The following is a 17,837-nucleotide window of genomic DNA, read 5'->3' on the forward strand; positions in this document are numbered from 1 at the left end:
TTTCAATTTTTTCAAATGAACAATTTGAAGACCTATTGATTCTAACAACTGATTGCAGAGTTGATCATTCGGACCTTTCAATTCTTCATAGATGTAGATCTCGGACCTATGAATGGGGATATTTTCGAAACACACACAGAAAAAAGGAAGTGAGTTAGACAAAAATAAAAGCAACTTGGACAAAAAAATAAGTGACTTGGACAAACGTCTTCGATAGTCTCACACACTTTAACTATCTTAGTAAACTTTGCTCCAACGAGCAACATGATTTGATCATAATCTTTGGGTTTCTGAACCCGTACAAATACTTAGATGATTTTTTTCTCTATTATAGGAGGTCGAACTGAGGCTGCCTCATTTCACCATCTATATGCAAACTCTTTGTAGCTTTCATTTGATTTATACTTCACCTTTTCCTGGGAATAATGATCAAGAACAATCTCCACATTATAAGAGAATCATTCTATGAAATACTTATCTAGGGAGTTCCAGCTAGGTCATTGTCTTGTTTCATGAGATGTAAACCACTCTAGAACCTCTTCACTCAGACTTCGGCTAAAGAGGTGCATCAATAAAGCTCATCTCTACGACTCCCACGAGCTTGTCACAGTAGGACCTTAGGTGCGCTAAGGGTTCCCTATTCCTAAAAAATGTCATATTTCGGCACTTTGAACCCTTCCAGGAGGTCCAAATTTGGGTGAATGCATAAATTATTGTAGCTCAGGTTGATGACCTTAGAAATACATTGCAAATCTTTCATTCACTTTCAAGTCTCTTCCTTTATATCTACCTTTACGGCCTCTTTCCTTAACCTCCACTCTCTTTCTTACTCTTCATAGTGATCAAGCTTAGAACCATTAGCGTATGCTCATTGGTGACCGGAATTTGGAAAGTGGTTTTTCGAGGTAGAGGTGGAGCAACGTGGGGACTTTTGGCATTTTGGGTGGTTTTGTAGTTTTCAGGGAATGTTTGGGGGTTGGTGTGTTGATTTTGGTGATGAAGGGAAGTTTGGAGATTGTATGAGTTTTTGTTTTGAGGGAGTGGACCAGCTTGGTGGTTGACATTTTGAAGGGGAGGTGGCATTTAAGGATCGCTATTTTGAGGAGGGGATGGGATTCGATGGGAGCGGAGGCATATTGAGGATTTTGGGTGGTTAGGTCGATAATTGAGGGATTATGAGCAGGAGAAGAAGGAGGGTTCCTAGCTTGTTCCATGTTTGAAGAAGGAAAGTGCAGCGAAGGCCTTCCCTCTGTTGAAGCATTGACATTAATAATCGAAGGAGACAAATCTTGCCTTCTCTGCATTTCAACCCTCATTTTGGTTATTTGTTGCATCAGCTGCATGATTAGTTCATTCTGGTCGGCGATGGCAGGTTGAGCCACCACAACGTCAGTAAGGTTGATTTCTTCGCTGTTATAACCCATTGCTGCCTTTTCCCTATGTGAACCTTGACTAGGAAAGGAATCTGTAGAGCCTTTAGATCTTGTGAAATATGGACTATCGACACAAACCTGTTTTCAGTACTTGGAAACATTTCAAAGCTTCGCTTCCAAGGGGAAATAATGCCTCCACGTCCAGAGAGGGACAAAGACCCCCTTTTGTACCAGCAACATGCATACCTCCAACATTGTTTTCTTGAAAGGTGTGAAGGAGCAGCGGTAAAGCACAGTCTTATCAGTGGTTGGTATGTCGATCTTTGGTTCATCACATACAAGGATAACAGTGTCACCATACATATACGTGATTTCGTCAGTCTTGAGAAGGTAGCGGACTGTGGTCTTAAACTCCACACACTCTTATATTGTGTTACCTTTCTAGTTGGGATGATACATACAGGCCTTATGGAGGTCCCCCTATCCAACTTGGGAAGTTGTTCTCCTGCTTGGTTTTATAATACGCTCAGCCTGAAGGCGCTCATAAATGAGAGCACATGGAATGACTTCCACTCCTATACAATGCTCTTGAATATATGCCTCGAGGGTGATTTTCTTGTTCCCTATACTACACGTCCTTGGAAAGGAGGTTTATAGACAATATCTTCCTCAGAATCCTCCTCAACACCTTCTAATTCAATGCCTTCAGGAGCGGGGATTGTGCTATCTAGAAGAGGGTCTTTTCCGCGCAACCTCCGTATGATATTCATCTCTTCATCCACGATAGCGCATCTCAACATCCTAGCTGCCAACTCCTCCTATAGTGTCGTGCTTGTGGCCTCAACGACTACAATTACGATCTCTACTTCAAACCTCTTTTCTATAGTTTCTTGGATCCCCTGTTCAAGCAACTGCAGTTTCCTATGTAAATTCTCTCTTGTTGATTCTATCTTGGTGTTCTTGCCTTTTTCCATAGCTGCGATTTTACCTTTCCTGAGACGATTGAGTAATGTTTTAGGATTTGATGTGGTACAGATTTTCAGGAAATTTTGAAATAGGATTGGAACAACATATCCTTATTCGAAGCAACAATATCACATAAGCATTTAAACACACAAGCGGCTAACGCGCATCCTAAACAAGTAGGGCGACCCTTTTGTGCCAAGGGTAGGCCTAGCACATTTGAAAGATGTACCTGTGGAATTAAATAATTTTCTCACCCCAAGAAAATTTTGCATATAAGATATAGTGGTCAAAAGGGGAAAATAAGCAGGGAAATAGGGAATAAACGAAAAAATACAAAAAGGGAAGGCCCACACAGGGGTCATTTGGAAAACGTACCAAAATACAAGAAAGGCAGGCCCATGCAGAGGCTAATAATGAAAGAAATACATATAAAAAACACATACAGGGGTGAAATCCACTACGCCATCCTTGATGGCCCTGCTTCTGTGTTGCTTCACTTTATCTTGTGTTGCTGAAATGTGTACCGTAGCATTAGTAGGTAAACCTCGCTCTGGCGTCCTTTTTCTTCCCAATCTTCGAATTGCATCCCATTTAACTTATCTTTCACCCATAAATCAAGTTCTTCAACATTGTTCCTCAATCTTTCCAATTCTCGAGTTGCATTCTCAAGAGAACATTGATATTGGAGAAATTTGTTGTGCGTTTCTTGCACTTCCCGCTATACCTCTATTAGCCCGATCACAAATTTGGATTCTTTGTCTTTCACGTTGCGGTAACTATTTGGGATTTAAAAGGAGAGACCTCGTATATTGCTTCTTAACCAATCCTTATAAGTTTCATCATATGCAGTGTTAAACCAATTTGAAACAATGGTGTCTTTGTTCATCCGCAGGGTCCTTTTCCACTCTCTTAGCATTTTGAAGTGTCGTCTACTCTATCATCCCCGACATAAAACATGTAGATATGATAGTATGCATCTTGAGGCGTGACTTATTTCTCCCAAACTATCTTAGGACTCGGAAGGGTGTGTAAGGATGGATTCCCTGAATACCTTGTAATAGAAGCACAAGTTGTCTACGGCCTTCCATAAAGACATCCTTTGAGATGAAGCAATCGAACATCTATTGGATATCTTCTTCCCTTAGCTCAAAAAAAATCTGAACCCATCTTCCTCTAGTCCTCCTGCTCCCCAAATTTTCCCAAAACAACATATCATTCAAATGCATAAGAGTTTTTTATTATTATTGAGGGTGTGCAGTTGTTAAGTCTCATGTCTTTTTGCAAAATGGCGTAGTATCCACCATTGGAGGATCATGTTACAACCTTGAAAGTAGTGATGCCCTTCTTTGCATTTCCCAAAAGCTCGATACATGTCTCACAGAATGACAGGAGCAATGGTATTATACTTTACTTTCCCTTGATTCAGGTGCCTATGGAACAGAGTGTGTGCAAGCATTATCACTCGAGTGTTGATACTGAGGCTCGAGCAGTGTGGAAAAATCATAGTACCCAATAGTGCGATGGTGAATGCCAAAGGTCTCACAACGTCCCATTCTCTGTAAGTAACTTGGAACTCTTGGTTATAGTTCACATAAAAGCTTGCATTCCCGAATCTAACATAGAGGTCCGTAAATAAATAATTAGACCCTTCGGCTCAATAGGCGGAATCCTTCCCAATCCAAGCCAATTTGTAATATCTTTGATAGAAGGCTTGTTAGGGATTAAAATGGCTTCTTATTTCCTCAGTCTTGTTTCAAATCCTGTACTTACAGTGTTAATATCGTCCCGAATTTCCTCAATCGTCGGGGTAATTTCCATGGTTCCAAATTGAATACCATTCTTTCGTTATCCCAATGGTATTTGAGGACTTCAATCAGCTCATCCCACCCAACCATATTGATGAGTTCAGTTAGGGCCCCTACATATTTGTTGAGAGTTCTATGTGATCCCCGTTGAGGTCGTTATATCATAACTTGAGCAAAACTGGAGCTTCTATTACCATGTCGAATTTGGGTAAATGATCTATACCTACAAAATAAAAGTCGGTTAAGATTCCCCACCCTAAATCAGGTTTCGACACATACATCTTTCAAATGTCAAATAACATGACATGTCGTTAGGCCGGGGACCTTGGACATGATTTTGGTTGTTTTACTAATGGACTTAATATATCTTTGATATTTAGCCGTTTTAGGCTAATACTTAGATTTAAATTTGATTTCGCTCTACTCTAAGTTGACTAGAATTAATTTATAGATGATGGTTACCCGAGTTGGACAAATAACAGGGTGAAGATTAATAAACGACGTTGGATGACCACAAGCCAATTATTCGTTTATTACTTTCAAAAATTAGACTTGTGTATTTTCTGAAGGACAGTCGTGGTAAGTCACATAACCGCCTTTGTCCTAACGCAATCTGTTTGCCGTTTGACAGAGTTGATGTCATGAGATGCAACAGTTTGTACAAAAAACAAGTAAGCAATTAAACACATATATCCAAACCAGTTAATTGTAAGGTTAGAACCATTCAAATCTCCCCAGCAGAGTCACCATTCTTTTTTATTTAAAAATATTTAGTTATACTGATTTTAGAGTTGCCATTGAAAAAATTTGAGAAAACTTATTCTCAAAAGATCAACATAGTAAACTGATTGAAATTATGTAAAGGGGTTCGTGGATTCTTGTTAGTATTTTAGGAAGGTATAAAAGGAACGTAAAATACCCACTAATGTGATTATCTGATAACTAATTTGTTTGGCTAAAATATGAATTTACTTGACTTGAAAAAAACCTGGTTGAATCATTTTTTATAGTTATAATCATTTTAAGAGAAAAAATGGAAATATTGACCTACTAAGAGAAATATTTGTTTAAAAAATTATTTTTAAGTTTATTTGGAGTTGACCGATTTTAGTTAAATTATTTAACGAAATAGACGACCTCCGGGATTTTGAACTTTTCAGCCTTAAGACTAACGACAAAATATCAACAAATAGATAAACGCAGTAAATAAAGAGGGAAAGAGTGTTGGGTTCAAATTTTGTTTCTGTCCGCCTAAACCAGTATTTGTATCAGGTTTTGTGGGTCTTTGGCCCATTACGAGTTGTACATGTCCTAAACTTCTAGCAAAATAATAAAAGTATAATGACAAGGGCTTAGACCCAAAAATAACAAAATACAAATTTTTGTAGAATAAATTTGGGCTTTTGGGCCCAATCTCTTCATATTCCGATCTTTTTTGAATTCTTTCAACTTTGGGACCTTTATGTTGGTTTTTATGGGCTTGATTCGAATAAAATAGAATTGGGCCTTCATGGCCAAAGGAAGATGCAAGGGTAAAGTCCGTGAGGATTCGGAGAGATTTCACATGCATAAAAAACATGTGAGAACCAATTGGATTCATTATAGATCACGATAATTCTATCACTGATAATTCAAACATGCGGGGCATAAAATTTGGCAGCCCCACAAAGAAATAAATGAACTCATAAAATTAGGGAACAACAAGGGGAAATAGCTCTGCGTTGTTAAAGGAATTACAGCCGTGTCATGCCAAGGAACAACTATATCAATGATCAAGTTATCACACAATCTACTCATATTAATTAAATACGATATTTTTAACAATTTAGACCCTTTAACAGTGTACAAATGAATACTAAGCCAACAATAATGTCAATTAAGATTTGAAACAGAATAATACCAATCAATGCAAAATTTCAAGAACCAAAACCATAACAACATGTGACTCAACTACTAAAATTAATCTTATATAGGAGAAAAAATAAATCGGCATGCTACACACACAATAGTCAATGCCGATAACCTCATATTTCAGATAATCTTAGGGAGGGGTGGGTGGGATTTCAAACATTTGCAAAAAAAGAATGAGACATGGGAAATAAGAAAAACTAGTTTCACTTTAAACGATCTTTAATACAAAATCTAGCAAATCTTAGAATATGACTGATGAGACAAGAAAGAACATATGTTTATTTGACTCTATGCACAAATTCAAGCATTTTTCGACTGAAAATTGAATGGCATAAAGATGAAACTTAATCCAAACGAGTCAAACGTAGTAAGACAAACAAGGACATTCAAGAAATAGTCAAAACTAAATAACTAGAACAAACACATGACCACACCATACATGCTTGAACATATGAATCGATTTTAAAAATTAACCTGTAAAAGAGCAAACTCAGATAGTGACGATCCTAAATATATCATAACTGATGCTTCAAGCAAGAACTAGTCTCAAGAAAAAGAAATATCAAACGCGTTTAAGCAAAGAAATACACAAAGAACCATACTAGATAAGATTTCCAGAAACTTAAAATAGAGTTACGACTAACCCATGGCAAAAAGAAAAGAAGACATATGCTTCATGTTGACACTATTAATAACCCAATGACGACTATTCAGCGTGCAACCAACAGAGTGTTTTAATTCGGAAAATATTGTTTTACAAGTTTTCGACGTTTTGAGAGTTGCCACTTAATTTTTGAGAAAAATCAAGAAAAACTTAATTTTCAAAGACTTAAACAGAAAATCAATTTGAAAACTTTAAAGGAGGTTCAGAAATTTTTACTTATCGAAGGTGTTTAAAGCACCTAAAAATATCTGTTAATACGGTTATCCAACAACTAACTTGTTTGGCCTAAAATAATCTAACTTGAGCTAAATTTGAATTTTGATTTGAAAACCTTTAGAAATATCATCCTGCTATCTAAGTGAGTTTTTGAACTTGCAAAATTATTTATTTATTGTTTTTTAAGTCTATTTTAAAGTCAATTAAATTAGTTTGATCGTTAAAATAAAATAGCAGCGTCTTGCTGGGGTTCGAAGTTTCGACCCTGAAACAAATGATAAATAATAACAATAACACATAAGCGATAAAGTAAAAGAGAGAGAGAGAGTTGAGTCCAAAGTCGATTTTTGCCCGCCTGAACCGGTATTTGAACCCATTTTCATTTTGTTTTGAGCCTTAGGCCCATTCTTCACCTGTCCTAAAATTTTAATTATACAATGATAAAAGAAAACAAGGGCTTAGGCCCAAAGATGATAACATACAAAAATTTAGGAAATAAATTTAGGCCTTTTAGCCCAAAATCTTCAACTTCTTGATCCGGTTTGTATTTTCTTTCAACCTCGGGATCTGTGCATCAGTTTAAAGTTGGTCAACTGACTCGAAAGGAGGAATCGAGCATTCATGGGTCTCTGGAGATGCAAAGAGGAAATCTCTAAGGAACTCAGGTAGGCAGCCCCGCAAACGATAAAAATAAAATAACAAAAAGGAAAAATGAATTAGGAATACTGCTAAAATCAAATGCAAGATTTAAATATATTTAATGAGCACTTTTTGGATGAATTAAAACATGAAAATAAAAGGAATCCCAATCAGTGAATGTTTATTACAACTAATGGAAATCACGGTCCTTGGGAGACACTAAAAAATGATGCCAAACCCATAAAAATAGCCCACCATAATAAGAAAATTTTCATTGTCAGCAACTTGCACGAGAACATACATGGCATCACTATTTCATGTAAACAGTAAGCTCGAACACCCTGATTCCCTAAACATCTACAACTCGTCAAAGAAAAGTAGTTTTCCCCCAATTTTATCAATCTAATTAATACTAACTAAGTTATAAAATAAGAATGTTCAAAACAATATCTATTTCAACACGATAAACTAAAAATCGTTTTAGAGTCTTTTCGGCAATAAGAAAATTGAAATAGATAGGTCAAGACTTATTCATTATACACAAAATCAAACATCTATTTTAAGTACAAATTATATATTGTATATTCTAGAAACAAAAGACATATCTTAATATTAAATACAACTCTAATTTTTTTAAAAAAAAAGTAATAATCATGATTTCAAGACATGAGTTAGTCTAGCTAAAAAAAACTGCTCAACATAAACAAAACAAGAATATTTTTTACTTGAGAGGTGAAGGGGTATGAGGCAAAACACATTTTCGCTCTCAAACAAAGCAATGACAAATGATGAGAGAAAAGAACATTGCATCACAAGATTAGCTGCTACATTCTCCTAAGTAAAACATTTCAGCACTAAGGGAGTTTGAACGGAAAGGAAACAAATGTAGATATACAACTACTTCATCAAACAGAGAACAGAATAACAAAAAATAATTTTAAAAAAATAAGATGAGAGAAGAAGGGTGGTTATGATGCAACTAAATGAAGATAAAAGGTCCAACTCAATAAGCGACATTATAATAGAACGAAACCTATCTCAAGTAGGCAGATGACTAAAGAGACCATGGCAAGTCCCAGTTTATACTAAGCCAAATATGCAACATCATTACATCCCACCAGGAAACACCAAGTTCTCCTACACTAGAATGCACATTGTTTCAAAAATGAAAGCATGCTTGATTTAGGGATAACAATTTGCAGATTGAGAGAAAATCAGTTTGCAAGACGAGTCATGAGAAGGGTTGAACTCAAAAGAAATTCCAGAAAAAAGCTCATTATTACTGCCTCAGATTAACCTGCAAGCACAACGCTTGGGTTTCTAGATGACGGGGAAGGATTTAAGGCAAGTCGATAACAATTTTCAGATTTTTATATCAAGCAAAGCTGGAAATTTAAGCCAAACAAATAACAAAATAAGCCAACATACCAACAGAAACTAAAATGACTTAATTTGATTAGGAACAATTTTATCAAGACGGTGGTAACATATGAACACCAACACAACACATTTTTTTTTGGAAAATGAAGAGTAGAGATCAATAGCAAGTCGTATGCCTCATTTTTTATTTTCTATTTTTATAACAGTGAACCTCCTCTCGATAGATCTAACAGCAACATGAATAAAGGTGGATTCAATGGACAACAAAACCAAAAATATTAAAGAAAGTTGAACCCAAATTCAAAGTATAATCAGACAAGCAACTCATTAATAGAAGGTAATAAGATTGGAGAGAGATTTTATCTCCGTTGCAGTAGTGACTGGACAGAACGAGTAGAGCAGCCGACTTTAACACTAGAAGACGACTCCAAAAGTTTTGACGAAGATAGATTGAAGCCGAACAAGAGCAAAAATAGGATTTTTACATCTCTACTTCCTCCAAGAGTTATATCTATATTTGTGTGTGGCTGTCCACAACTAATTCATTTCACTGTATTTATGTATTTGCTTCCTTCCTCTCTATATTTTCTAACAATTTTTCTCAACCAAAATCACAAAACGAAAAGAAGGCCCCTCTGTTTCGTTGAATCGAAGAGAACAAAAATAGGGTCGAGATTAGGGTTTCAAAAAAAAGGGGAGGGGGGCAAGGGTAAAGTCGAGATTTCAAAACCAAAATCAATTTCAAAATCTCAAGGACCAAAACCAGCTGGTTCTTTGTATGAATATTCAAACAAATCCCCGTAAAATCAGATGAGAATAAGAGACGGATGGATTGGATTGATTACCAATGTCCTTGTGCTCGACGTGGCGCCCATCGATGCAAGCCAAGGAAGGTTTCCGCGGCTGTATGGACTGAGCAGTAGCTGGAATCGCGGAAAAACCCTGCAGGAGACGAAAAAGGAAGAAGGCGACAAGGTTTGCAGCATACTGCCTGTCCTGGGCTGTTCTTCCGTGTATTTCGATGGAAAAGGGGCGCCATTTGGAACGTTATTGGAGAGAATTGCTGGTGCCGTCTTCACGCGGTCTGGGATTACTATTGATGTAGCTTGGCGCTTCTGCGCTTCTTTTAGTTGATGAAGAAATGGGCGGATCGGGTTTGGATAAAGAGGTGGGCTGGGGAGGCTGAATAGATATAGGGAGTTGATTTTGGGTTAGCTGAAAGGGGCTACTTGGAATAGAAGAAAGTTTTGGGCCTGGGGTTAGGGAGAAGGGAGTTGGGCCACTTAAAGGATTGGGAAAAGGCTCAAACTGTGGTCTTTTACAATTAGTTAAATTAGCCGAATTGAGCTACTTAATGAACTCTGCTAAAATAAATAATCAAAATTAATTAATTAATAAGCTTCTTAATTTCAAATGAACTAAAATAATCGACTTAATTATAAAGATAAAATAAGCTAATAAAAAATGTAAACTATCATATAACTAAATTAATTAGCCAAATATTTAAACGAAATAAAAATCTTCTTAAGATGGTCTCTGAGTAATCATAAAAAATACTAAATATGTATATAGATAATTGTGCATAACATATATATCATTTTAAAAAATGTCGGGAATAATCTTAAAATAACTTTAAAACATTTTGAATTTTCATAAATCTACTTATTTTAAGTCGTTTTGAATTGAAAAGCTCATCAATTGATTCATATCGAGGAGGTGAAGATTGGGTGTCAAAAATTGTCCCTCATTTTACTTGATGCAACAAATTTGAGGAAAATGAAGTAGGCTAATTCATTTTTGGCCGACCACACATTCATCTTTGGAAAATGGATTTGGTACGGACTTTAGGGGTTATGGCCGAACCCTGGAAATGGGTTTCCTACATATCTCAGGCTATATGAGAATTCAGGTAATTTGTAGTTCGATATGCTTGACTTAAAGCACTATTATGAAACAATTCAAGAGTCAACGCGACACCGAATTATGAAGGGACAAGGACGCTAATAAATTAGATTTAAGAATGAAATGTTGGAATATAGCTGAGTTATCAACATTGAGCCCGCCTACATATCCTTAAACCTTAGAATCATGTTGTTTGTAGTTCGACCCAATCAATTGAAAAGAAATCTATTTTATGCTAGATAACCTCCGATTTCGGAAGAGTGACAAATAAATTGAGTATGAAAAAGAGGCTTGCAACCTCTTAGCCACGAATGTGGTGCACTTCACACCCATAATAAAGTACTTACACAAACATAATTTCCAAAGCTCTTGGTGCACTATCACTCAGAATGGAAACTTGCTTCCGGCAGATACCAAAATCCGAATGCAAAATCGAAACTGTCAAAAGCCAAAGAAAAACCCACATGCCTTTGATAGGGGTGTGGTTTGATTGTGGTGGAAGTCATTCTTATGCTCGCATCCTAAGAGTTTGACACTCCTCTTTGGACTATGTTCCAATTTGCTGCTAAGAAAAAGTTTCACATTATGTTGCATCCTTTTTCATGTCTTTCGTACCTGTGGTTTGCTTTTGGAGAATTCATCCTTTCGGATGCTCTCGACAAAGGCTGAAATAAAACTCGTCATCATAAAAAATCAATTCAAATGGGAGGCAGTGTCTTTTATCGTGTTGACACTTAATTTCTCTCCTTCAAAATTTGATGTCAACTCAATTGGGTTTGAAGTAAAGCAAATAAAGCTTATGTCTTATGTTTGCAACGTAAACTTCTATTTACTCTTCATTTGATGTCAAAATAAATAAAAGTTAATGCACTGTGATGATATTTCTCCTGATGTTGTATTCGATGATTCTCTTGGTGTTTACTCTTTCCAAATAAAAGATGCAATTGTTGTTGATACATAAATATTTCTCTTGGAATGCACAATTTCCTTCTCTTGAAGTGCATGATTTCTCTTCCGCGATGCATGACATTTCTGCGATGCGTGAATTTCTTCTCTTGCAAAGCATGACTTTCCCGCGATGCATGAATTTTTGCTTGCAACACATGACTTCTCCGCAATGCATGAATTTTCCGCGATGCATGACATTTTCTCGTAATGCATGAATATCTTCTCGCGATGCATGATTTTCTGCGATGCACGCGTTGCATTTTTTTTTGGCGATGCATGAATATTAACTCGCGATGCATGATTTTCCACGATGCACGAATATTAACTCATGATGCATGATTTTCCGCGAGGCATGAATATCTTCCCGTGATGCATAATTTTTTATGAGACATGAATATCTTCTCGCGATGCATGAATATCAACTCGTGATGTATGATATTCCGTGATGCATGAATTTCTACGATTCATGAATATCTTCTTGCAGTGCATTAAATTTTCCGGGAGGCATGAATCTTCCCACATTGCATGAATATCAATTCGCGATGCATGAATATCTTCTCACGATGCATGAATTTCTGCGATACATGATTTTCTGCAAGGCATGAATATCTTCTCGCAGTGCATGATTTTCTGCGAGGTATGAATATCTTCTCGCGATACATGATTTTTCGTGATGCATGGTTTCTATGAGGCATGAATATCTTCTCGCGGTGCATGATTTTCTACGAGGCATGAATATCAATTCGCAATGCATGATTTTTTCGCGATGCATGCTTTTCTGCGTGTCATGAATATCTTCTCGTGGTGCATGATTTTCTGTGATGTATGAGTATTGACTTGCGATGAATGATTTTCTACGAGGCATGAATATCTTCTCGCGGTGCATGAATATTTACTCTTGATGCCATTCTTGGGTATCAAACAAAGACATTGCTTCAATCGAGCAACATAGTGTCTTTTGGGTGCATTCTGGATAGTGATATCGTCTCAATTGACACTACGGTAAAATGACTCTCCATGTAGCGTATCATTTTCGTCGATAACATGAATGAGACGACCCTCCGGGTAGCAATACTATCACGTCCGATAATATGATGCAGATGACATCCTTGATGGAAATCGCGTGTTTTTCTAGGGGTTTTCATTTGATTCATCTTTGAACATAGTTGTATTCTTTCTTATAGACTTCATATTGTTTAAAATTGGATGAAATAAAACCATTCATATTCCCAAGTTTTCGATACAAGTGGTATAAAATATTTCCTTAAACCTACGTCCATAGAAAAATCGTTAGTTTTAAAATGAACTGATCTGTGTCGATTTCTTCAATTGTCTTCTCCTTGTCCTGCTACCTCCGATTGATTTTCTGATCTTCCAACTCTTGATAGATAAGACAAAAAGATTTATTTTAAGAAAAATAAAAATTTTCGGAAAATCGTATTCTGAAAAAAGGTTACTGCCAAGTATCATGTCACATCAGACGTAGTGAGGTTCTTTGAGTCTAATGCTTGGAGATCTATCAGATTATTCACTAGGGAGTATTCATAGTCACTCTTGACTGTCGATAAATCCTAATTGAAATTTTGAGGTCGTCCTCTAAATTTCTGTCAAAGTTAACTGTCTCGACTCATCTTTAACTGCCGATGAGTAAATCACGAAAATTTTGAGATCCTTTAAAAAATTATGTCCAAGTTGCAAAATTCAAAGCAATTTCAGTCTTGACTTGTTGGGAAAAATCTTCTTCTCGAGAATTCTTGAGTCCTCTAAAAAATTCTGTCCGAGTTTCAATTGTAAAGAGGAAAAGAAATCTTATGGGAGATATGATCGAACCCTTGTGGTGCCTACATATCCCGTTGAGGCAGGAATCAGGTCAAACGTAGTTCCCCCCAAAGGTTAATAAGAATAATAAGTTTTACAAAGAAACTTATCGTGGCCGACATGGGCTGCCTACGTATCTCATTATTAAGAATTCAGGTCAAACTGAAGCTTCACATGTAATATGTTTTGACAACGTCTGAGTTGATTAATTTCGGTCATACAGTTCTATCCATCTCTGATAGGACCAAAGCACCTCCTAATAATATTTTGCGAACCATGTAGGGTTCTTGCCAATTTGGTGCAAATTTTCCTTTGTACTCATCTTGATGAGGAAAAATGCGATTAAGTACTAACTTACCAATTTCAAAAATTATGGCTCTAACTCTCTTGTGGAAAGCGCGAATCATTCTCTGTCGATATAGTTGACCATGACAAACGGCAACCATTCTATTCTCATCAATCAATGTTAATTGGTCAATCCGCTTGCCAACCCATTTGACATTACCTAAATCAGCTTCTTGAATGATTCTCAAAGACAGTATCTCGACTTCAGCAGGTATGACTGCTTCTGTTCCATATACTAGCAGATATGGAGTAACCCCAACCGATGTTCTGACATTTGTTTGGTAATCCAACAGAGCATATGGCAACAACTCATGCCAACCTCGGTGATTGTCGATCATTTTCCTCAGAATCTTCTTGATATTCTTGTTGGCAGCCTCTACAGCTCCATTCATTTGAGGACGATAAGCGGTTGAATTTCAGTGAGTAATCTTAAACTGCTCACATATATCTCTCATTTAAGTGACTGTTGAGATTTTCACCATTACCAGTAATGATGGATTCTGGTGCTGCAAACCTGCATATCAGATTATTGCGAACAAAATCAGCTATAATTTTCTTGGTCAGGGACTTGTAAGAAGCTGCTTCCACCCACTTGGTGAAATAATCAATGGCAACCAAAATGAATCTGTGTCCATTAGAAGCGGCTGGCTATATCAGACCCATGACATCCACGCCCTAAGCTAAAAACGTCCAAGGTTAATTCATAGCATTGAGTTCGCGAGGAGGCACTCAGATTATATCACCATGTGCTTGACATTTATGACATTTCTGCACAAATTTGCAACAATCATGCTCGATAGTCATCCAAAAATAATTGGCTCGAATGATCTTCCTTGCCAAAATAAGTCCGTTCATGTGCATGCCACAAATTCCAGCAAGTATCTGTTTATAACAGTGAACCTCCTCCCGATAGATCAAACAACAACATGAATAAAGGTGTCTTCAATGGACAACGCACCCAATATTAAAGAAAGTTGAACCCAAATTCGAAGTATAATCAAACAAGCAACTCATTAGCAGAAGGTAATAAGAGTGGAGAGAGATTTTACCTCCTTTGGAGCAGCGACTGGACAAAACGAGTAGAAGATGCCGACTTTAACACTAGAAGGAGACTCCGAAAGTTTAGACAAAGATAGAACGAAGTCGTTTTGAATTTTCAAAAAATAATTTTATAAATCCTACTTATTTCAAATCGTTTAGAATCAAGAAGCTCGTCAATTGATTCCTATCGGGGAGGTCAAAATTGGGTGTCAACACAGAGTAATGGTTTTTATCTTCAACATTAACTAATAAAATGGAGTGAAAGACAGAGAGGAAATCTAACGGAGAAAACATTATCTTTTTTTAGCAACGAATAGGGAAAAGGAAACTCGGGCAGAGCTTCTACCACCACAAAATCGGATATGGACAGCAACAGTGAGACCTTGGCGGCAACTCGAATTCAAATTAACTTGGGAATAAAGATAAACATGTAGGGACAATGGAACTTTGAAAACTAAATGTTCTCTTCCTTTTAGAATGTATCTTTTACGTATTTTTGTAACCACTTGCTTAAGCTATTTTCTACGCTAAAATATTTCCAACCCAAACGCAAACTAAAAAAATCCACCAGTGAATAGAGAGAAAGAGATGTTTTTAAAGAGGGAAAATTCTAAGATTTACGAATCTAAAGGGCGGGTGAATTTTGGAGAAGTTTTGGGGAAAATAAGGATTCCCCTTCATCCCAAATTTAGAAGTTTTTCCCCCAAAGGATGGGAGAGGTTGTGGTTTGTATGAAATTTTGTCCAAATCCCAGAAAATCTTAATGAGGCAGGGGCTTGGATGGCTTAGATTCATTGCTCATCCTCGAATGCTACGTGGATCTCATCCACGCCAGCCCAGGACGTTGGACGTAACTAGCAGGATTGAAAACCAATGCCTACTCTTTAGCTGAACATACTACCGAGGAAGATGAAGCGAATAAATCATTTGTTTTCTGTCTATCTCAGTCTGTTTGTGAACATTGGAGGAGAGCAAATCAATACCATTTCTCACGCCGTGTACCTTCTTTGTAAACTCGCTATTGCGTGAGGAAAATGGGGCGCGTATAGATCCATTTTGAGTTGCTCACGCGCTACTGCTTCTATATCACTATGAAAAGGAGAACATAACATTGCCAGGTTTCTTTTGAGAACAAGATTGGGTCGGGTTAGGGGCAAAAAGGTTGGATGTTGAAGAGAGGATGGAGATTGGGCCTGCTAAAAACTGGAATAGGATGGGGTGGGCTCAACCGAAAAGGTTGGAAAAGGGCCCAAAATTTGTTCTATTGATAGGTTGGAGGGTAAAATAGGAGTGGTTAGATTTTGAATTGATAAATTAGCCATTAGATTGCATTATAGTCAAATGGATTTAAAATGTAACCAAATTGAGTTTAATTAGCAAATTCGGCTAAAAAGGTTTTCTAAAAAAAATAAAAAATGAATTATCATTAATTAATTAACGAGCTTCTTAGTTTTAACAAGATAAAATAATTAACTTAATTATGAATTAAGGACTCAAAATATAGACTACTAATTTTAGACAAAATTAATTTAATAAAGCGTTAAGTAATACTAAAATCCTTTTGAGATGATTTTTGAATATTTTATAAAATAAGCTAATTATATAAAACATATATAAATATACATCACTTAAAAATTATAAAAATCGACGAAAACTACTTTAAAATGACTTTAAAAAAATATTTTGAATTTTATAAAGTCAGCTATTTCAACTCGTTTGGAATTTAAGAAGCTTGATGATTAATTTATATTATAGAGGTCCAAAATTGGGTGTCAACAAGTACTGTCACTTTAGGCGAGATCCTGCCAGTTGGACAATCCACCCTTTTGGTTTGGTGATCAACTGTGTGGAGTTTACGGTTCTTTTCATGTTTTTGGCCTTTCTTTTAAGTATTCATTTTTTCCTTGTCCCTTAGCCTTCATAGCAGAAATCATGAAAATATCATTAGAATAGAACATAATTAGGCATCGATGACACTAATTGTTGAACTAAGTAGGTCACAAATAAGTGTAAATCTACTACTAATTAATGACATCCTCCATGGTGGAAACCTTTTAAAAATATTCCAGCCAAGATATTAAGTATTCTAATTCCACTATATTATAGGCTATTTAGTTGTGTTGTATATCATATGAAGTGGCATGATTCAATCCTTGACTTATGAGATGATGAACATCGTTATATGAGAACCAATCCAAAAATGCATAATTAATAAAAAATAATATAAAATACAATCTTCTGCAATTTTTCCATTTCAGCATATATTCATTCTTGTCAATGACTCTCACTTCAGCTAGGACATAATTGTTTATGCAAAATGGAAAATTTAGTTTCCTCATGTTGAATGAAGGGTAAACCTTCCATATTCTCTTCCTCACTCACTATAACGTTAAAAGCTCTTCTTACTATCATAGTTTTTTTATTGATTTTCTACAATTTGTTCCATCTCATCCTAGAGCTCAAATTTCTCTATTGCATAGCATCTTTATGTATGGATGATATTATGACATATATTATTTTTGAAAATTGTTATTGACTCATGTTGGGTAAAGTAATACATAAACATGACCCTTAACTTGACTTCAGCGGACAACTATGCCCTCCAACTTTGTGTGTGCACAAGTAGACATTTGAATTTGTATAAAATTGAACAAGTAAACACAAGTATACTACATGGCATAATACACGTTGGACGTCACGTAGGACACAAAAATTGCAATGTAGGATTCCATGTAGGATGAATGTGTCCTTTTGTTTAGTTTTTATATAAGTTTAAGTACCTACTTGTGCACACACAAAGTTAAAGGTCATAGTTACCAACTAACTCCA

The 17,837-nt window shown here is 36.3% G+C and overlaps 1 protein-coding gene and 1 long non-coding RNA gene across 2 annotated transcripts; both read right to left on the reverse strand.

Moving 5' to 3' along the window:
• Positions 1-7,263: 7,263 nt before the first annotated feature.
• Positions 7,264-10,105, reverse strand: LOC107009008. The gene is made up of 2 exons (XR_001455344.2): positions 9,800-10,105; positions 7,264-7,564 (listed from the first exon to the last, which is right to left on the reverse strand). It is a non-coding gene; the product is annotated as an uncharacterized LOC107009008 (long non-coding RNA).
• A 3,732-nt stretch (positions 10,106-13,837) lies between these two features.
• LOC107009751 lies at positions 13,838-14,359 on the reverse strand. The gene has a single exon (XM_015209094.1). It carries the CDS (start codon positions 14,357-14,359, stop codon positions 13,838-13,840), a length of 522 nt encoding a protein of 173 aa, XP_015064580.1.
• Between the last annotated feature and the right edge of the window lie 3,478 nt (positions 14,360-17,837).

This window comes from Solanum pennellii, chromosome 2 (genome assembly GCF_001406875.1).
Source record: "Solanum pennellii chromosome 2, SPENNV200".
Classification (NCBI taxonomy): domain Eukaryota; kingdom Viridiplantae; phylum Streptophyta; class Magnoliopsida; order Solanales; family Solanaceae; genus Solanum; species Solanum pennellii.

What these genes read in the sequence shown, in the direction of transcription:
- LOC107009751 (XM_015209094.1), bottom strand. Translation starts at nt 14,359, where the DNA reads ATGAATGGAGCTGTAGAGGCTGCCAACAAGAATATCAAGAAGATTCTG.